This window comes from Lichenostomus cassidix, chromosome 3, assembly GCF_008360975.1.
Source record: "Lichenostomus cassidix isolate B80296 chromosome 3, HeHo_3.0, whole genome shotgun sequence".
Taxonomy (NCBI): Eukaryota; Metazoa; Chordata; class Aves; order Passeriformes; family Meliphagidae; genus Lichenostomus; species Lichenostomus cassidix.
In genome coordinates, this window is record NC_139483.1 from 106,515,861 (window position 1) to 106,522,488 (window position 6,628).

General features: G+C 40.1%; 1 protein-coding gene across 2 annotated transcripts in view; it reads left to right on the forward strand.

The window, feature by feature from the left end:
• The window catches only part of PTCHD4 (patched domain containing 4), an 81,439-nt gene extending 75,601 nt beyond the window's left edge, over nt 1-5,838 (forward strand). For both annotated transcript variants that reach the window (XM_085057007.1, XM_085057008.1), the window contains exon 3: nt 3,004-5,838. In XM_085057007.1, coding sequence (XP_084913133.1) covers nt 3,004-4,637 — 1,634 coding nt within the window. In that variant the 3' untranslated portion in view covers nt 4,638-5,838. The remainder of the gene's footprint in view (nt 1-3,003) is intronic.
• The last annotated feature ends 790 nt before the right edge of the window (nt 5,839-6,628 follow it).

Sequence of the window (6,628 nt, forward strand, 5' to 3'; positions counted from 1 at the left end):
TGCACTATATTCCCCAATACCTGTATTTGTGTGATAGAACTGAAGTTACTTGTGAAAGGGGAATAAATGGAAACTTTACATTTGTATCATTTCAATCACAAGATAATCAGTGCCAAATTTGATACTCAAAGAAGTTAAAATAGCAATACTTTTTCCCTAAGATACTATTTGTTTTATTTGCAAAAAAGCCTACAGCTTAATTACAGTATTTTAATTTTGAACATTATCACAAATTTGGGCACACACATTATTGTATACTCTAGTGCAATTTTTCACACATATATTTGACAGTATAACCCCTCTCTACTAATCATTGTGCACCTACCCCAAGGTTAAATGCACCCAGGTACTCATCACTGAGAATTTGTTAACACTTATAAATTAATAACAATAAAAACATGGCGAAGGTGCAACTGTGAACATAAACTTGCAGGAGGGCAGACAAGTGAGATTCTGGAATAAGGAGAGAAAAGTCCATATTACTGTGAATTGATAGAGCTGGTAGAGCGTTGCTTCACCCATCCCCCTGCTGAGCTTTCTGTGAAGGGAACAGAGCTGGGGAAGGGCCTGGAGCACAAGTCTGATGAGGAGCAGCTGAGGGAGCTGGGGGGAAACAGCCTGGAGAAAAGGAGGCTCAGGGGGAACCTTCTGGCTCTTCACAGCTCTCTGACAGCAGGGTGGAGCCAGGTGGGAGTTGGTCTCTTTGCTCAGGTGACAAGCAATAGGACCAGAGGAAATGGCCTCAAGTTGCTCCAGGGGAGGTTTAGGTTGGATATTAGAAAAATTTTCTTCACAGAAAAGGTTTTCAAGCATTGCATCAGGCTGCCCAGGGAAGTGGTGGAGTCTCCATCCCTGAAGACATTTGAAAGATGATCAAATGTGGCACAGAGGGACATGGTTTAGTGGTGGCTTGGCAGTGCTGGGTTAATGGTTGGACTAGGTGATCTTAAAGTTAATTTCCAATTTAAATGGTTCTGTGATTCCTCTACCATTAAATTAAGCCATGCCAGGACATAGGCCCTGGACTTGGTGACCAGCCAGCCCAGTCCACACCCTGCAGGAGACTTAAACACTTGATTTAAACATATAAAAATTGCATTCAAGTCACTCAATTTTTCAGCTTTACTCAGCTGAAAGAGCCAGTTCTTTCTGCTTGATGGCCCAAAAATGACAGTGTACAAGACAGCTGTGCCTTGAGAATTTGAACAACTCACCCTAAACTTACCAGGGAATTCAGGGTCCCTCCTGAACTGAAATACTGGTTCACAAGAGAGCAGCATTTCCACACAGGCTTTTTGCTAACTGCAAGACTTCTGTAACACTATGTTTATCTTTCACTGGGGACTCTGCTCTGCAGTAAAGCAGGTAACATTCACAGAACCTGACAGTTTATGCTGTAATTTTCCTTGTCTAGAATGGCTGTCAGGAGTCTGCTGTGGGCAACATAAGCAGCTGTATGAATCCAAACAATTTAAATCTAAAGACAAACTCAACAGACCTTTCGTTGCACACACTTGATTATTTGCAAATCTCCTGTTGTCATATTTCTGGGTTTGATACAAGAAAATTTGCTTTGTGCCTGCTTTGGTTCATACAATTCTTCCACAGAGAGTGAAGGACCACAAACAGAGGCAGAAACATCTACAATGTACTTTGTTTTCTGCTCAGTAGTGTTTGTCTCCTTACCCTGGCCAGAATTTTCTCTGGGCTAGATCCAAAGTGCCGAGAACATTCCATTTCTAATCCAAATTAAAACTTGTGTTTTTAATTGTTTTAATTTTTTTAATTATTATTTGAAAGCCAAATTTAATTGTTATTTGAAAGTCAAGCTATTTTGAATGGGTTTTTTAAATGCTGGCTTTTCTATTTTCCTCAAAGTTGGAATTCCCTAATGATAAAAACCAAAAGAATGTGCATGTGAGTATATATTCTTTTCAACATACACATTATGTGAATATGTATACATGATGCATAACTTTTATTTGTTAACCTTTACCAGTAAGATCAGCTCAGTTTTACCATTCTGTCACAAAGTTTAATAGCTGCAGATTTCCTAGACTGGGACTGACAAGTAAAATTAAACTAAGTCTGTATTAAATTTTAGTTTATTAAAAAATCATACATGTAAAACACTTAGGAATGGAATACAAAGTCAAAACCTTTCATGGAACACTGACCACATCTGACTTTTCTGAATGTCCTCTCACATGAGCTAAGGGAACTCCTTGTCACCAGGAGGAGCTCTGGACAGCAGAGAGAAAGAGACAGAGGGAGATATAATCACAGAAAATAAACCCATACATTTTCTAGATAATTAATGTGGACCAAAGTCTTAGCCAGTATTCAACTCTCCATCAGTACCACCAGCAAGTCAATTTTCATACAGTGTGGAAACTTGTGTACTATCACTGAGAAATTACAATTTCACTCAGTAGGCAGAGAATCATGACACAAATTATTCTGGTTATTTGTACTTACAGTATAGATTTTCCTTTATCCTGCATGAAGAACCAATGTGTCCTATTTTTGGTCTCACCCACTGATTTCTCAAATAATCCCTTTAATTTATACTCTTTGGAAGAAAATGTAGTTATTTGTATTTTTAAGTGTTTCAGGTTGAATCCCTTAAACCTTGAAAGATGTAGTAGGATACAAAAGGAATTTCTAGAATGAACCCCAGACCTGAACCAAACTTCATGTTCTCCTGTATTTGCAGTCCTTTTGGGAGCTAATTCAAAGTCCATTAAAATTGATTAGTGTTTTCATTTCTTTTCTGAGCATGGAGAGTCTCAGAATATCAGGCCTGTTAATTTAAACACCTGAAGATGAATCTGGTATTTAGCCTTAGGCAGACACTTCAGAGTTTTCCATTTGTTTAACTGGTGACAAAAACATAACAAAATTTCAGCTGACAACATTTTTTTTCCTGCTGGAGGATGAAACACCTGGGGGATGACTGGATCCTCTCTGTGCACACATATAAACTTTGTTTTCTCATTTCAGGTCATGGAACCAAAGGAGTGTTTGAACTTCTTTCAGGGTGGCGTCGGACCAGAGAGAATCTGCCATTCAAGGACCGAGTAGCAGATGCCTACTCAGATGTCATGGTCTCCTACACCATGACAAGCTCCTTGTATTTCATAGCCTTCGGCATGGGGGCAAGCCCTTTCACCAACATCGAAGCTGTAAAAGTCTTTTGCCAGAACATGTGTGTCTCCATCCTCTTGAACTACTTCTACATCTTCTCTTTCTTTGGCTCCTGCCTGGTCTTTGCTGGCCAGCTGGAGCAGAACAGATACCACAGCATCTTCTGCTGTAAAATCCCCTCGGCAGAATACCTGGACCGGAAGCCTGTGTGGTTCCAGACCATGATGAACGATGGCCATCAGCACACCTCTCACCACGAGACCAACCCCTACCAGCACCACTTTATCCAGCATTTCCTCCGAGAGCACTACAACGAGTGGATTACCAACATCTATGTCAAGCCATTTGTGGTGATACTGTATCTCATCTATGCCTCTTTCTCCTTTATGGGGTGCTTACAGATTAATGACGGAGCCAACATCATCAACCTTCTTGCCAGTGAGTCCCCAAGTGTCTCCTATGCCCTCATCCAGCAGAAGTATTTCAGCAACTACAGCCCCGTGATTGGCTTCTACATCTATGAACCTCTGGAGTACTGGAATGGTACTGTGCAAGAAGACCTAAAAACACTCAGCCAGGGGTTCAACACCGTGTCCTGGATCGAACAGTATTACCAATACCTTCGAGTGGGTAACATCAGTGCAACCAACAAAAGTGACTTTATCAGCATCCTCCAGAGCTCCTTTTTAAAAAAGCCAGAATTCCAGCACTTCAAAAATGACATCATTTTCTCCAAAGCTGGAGATGAGAACAACATAATTGCTTCTCGTTTGTACCTTGTGGCCAGGACTAGTGAAAACACACAGAGGGAAGCAGTGGAATTGCTGGAGAAGCTGAGACCACTGTCTCTTATACAGAGCATCAAGTTCATTGTGTTCAACCCTACTTTTGTTTTCATGGACCACTATGGTTTATCAGTAACTATGCCCATCCTCATTTCTGGTTTTGGCATCCTGCTGGTGTTAATACTGACCTTTTTCCTGGTTATCCACCCTCTGGGAAATTTCTGGTTAATTCTCAGTGTCACCTCAATAGAGCTGGGTGTCCTTGGCTTGATGACCTTATGGAATGTAGACATGGATTGCATTTCTATACTGTGCCTTATCTACACTTTGAATTTTGCCATAGATCACTGTGCACCCCTGCTTTATACATTTGTATTAGCTACTGAGCACACACGAACTCAGTGTATAAAGAACTCCCTCCAAGAGCATGGGACAGCCATTTTGCAGAACGTTTCTTCCTTTCTTATTGGGTTGGTCCCCCTTCTCTTTGTGCCTTCAAACTTGACCTTCACACTGTTCAAATGCTTGCTGCTTGCCGGCAGTTGCACACTTCTGCACTGTTTTGTTATTTTGCCCGTCTTTCTAACCTTTTTCCCACCTTCCAAAAAGCACCACAAGAAAAAGAAACGGGCCAAAAGGAAGGAACGAGAAGAGATCGAATGCATAGAGATTCAGGAGAATCCTGATCATGTTACAGCAGTCTGAAAGGCTTAGAAAAATATAATAGTATATTCTCTTTTTAAAAAAGCGTTGCACAGAGATGCAGGGAAAATAGAGCAAAGATCTCAGCTGCTTGTGCTGGCCAGGTCTGACAAGGCAAAGGAAGATCAAGAAGGGGTATTCATGACACCTCAAGGTGCAAACTTTTTTTTAACAAAAATAATGAAAGTGAAATAATCTCAAATGTTTCCTTTGAATCCTCATTCTCCACCAGGGAAGAGTCTGTTGGCCATTGAGTGTTCCTCAGTGTCAAACTGTAGCTCTGATGGGAATTGCTTAATATGTCATATGTAGGACTGAAGCAAATATGAAAAAAAGAGTTACCATTAAGTAAACATTAGGGAAAAAGGCAGATCTGTTTAAAAAAATTGTCCATGGAAGAGAATGAAAAAATATTTCAAATGAGAAAAGGTTACAAGACCAAGAGAGATTGAAAATGCCATGGTAATTTTTTATTTTCTTGAGCCAAGTTAGTTATGATGAAACCTATGCACTTGGGAAGTAAATGTTTAAAACTATCTAAGCCAAAGTAATTCCCAAATCCAGTATACCTTGTATATCTGTAACACCACAATTAGAGAATTATTGCAAATATGGATGGCAAATGGATACTGTTTATATAGGAGAAGAAATTATCATAGCCATTTGGAAATTTAACCCTTAATTCCTTTAAATGTGACATATCATTGTTATCCCAAAAGGTCACAGCCACTAGTTAATACTATACACATATTTTGGTATTTCTGAATTATGAATTTCCCCTTGAATTAACAGATCTCACAAAACTAACCCAGGCCATTGCCACTGCAGCACTGTTTGCAGTTCCTGCAGTGTAACACTTCTGAATCCTAATTTATCGGTGTTGACATTAAATACTGAATATTAATCAAGCAGGCGCTTTAAACGTAATGATGGATTGCATTTCACAGGCACAACGTGACTATGTAGCAGCTGAGTCAGCTCTGGAGCACCTGCACAGTATTATCTTTGTATATTTGGTCCAAGGGACGAAGGGAGATGTTTGCTGGTCCCTGCAATATGCTGCAGGAAGTGGGATTTTCCCCTTCTTTAAGCAAAACATTATTCAGAAAACTTGCCACACGTTAAAAAAAACACCTTGTAAAGGTTTGCAAGGGGCTGGATCAACCCTTAGCTGTAAGAAGACAGATTGGTCCCCTGTGGGAAGGGGAGGGGAGGGCAAAATGTCTTTTTTATTGTTATCATTATTCCTAAATATTTGAGTGTTGATCATCTGCAACATAAAGCTTTGTTATGGCAGTTGAAATTTCACAGGAGAGTGCAGTAAATCCGCAGTTACTATGTGGCACTAGAAATTGTACTGTAAAGGACTATGACTGACTTTCTCTGCTTTGTAAACTATTCAGCTTAGTAGCCCAAGGGAAGGGATGAAAACAGATCTAGCCAATTCAGTTTGCTCTTGGCCCAGTTCTGCACTGGAGCTTGCCATGCCAATCTCTCCTTTCGGTATTTTAAAAGGGCTTGCTTTCTACTCTCTGGAATGTGGTATAGCATCACCTCCATGAGCAATGTCTTCCTGAACCTATAGTATCCATGAGGACACTATGTAAAGATATCACTATATGGAGTGTCTATGTCTACTTTGTATTACTTGTGGGTACCTTTAAAAGATAATCTGGAAGCTGTTTGCCTTCCAAAATGTGTATACATGTCTATTTGTGGCTGATAACTCAGTCTCAAACCTGCAGAGTTTGCTGATGAGGGTGTGTACATATGTTTTGCTAAAAAGCTCTCTGCAAGATGTGAATTCTTTGCTATATGACGTATCTCACCTCTTCCTACTGTTTCATGGTTAGGGAGAGCCAGAAAAAATTCACCTGCAGTACAACAACAAAAAAAAAAAAGCCATTTGAATGCCAGTTCTAATGCTCATGAGCTGCTTCTGTTTCCAAGGAATGCAACTTCACCTCTTCTCTATACTTTCTGTATTTGCCATT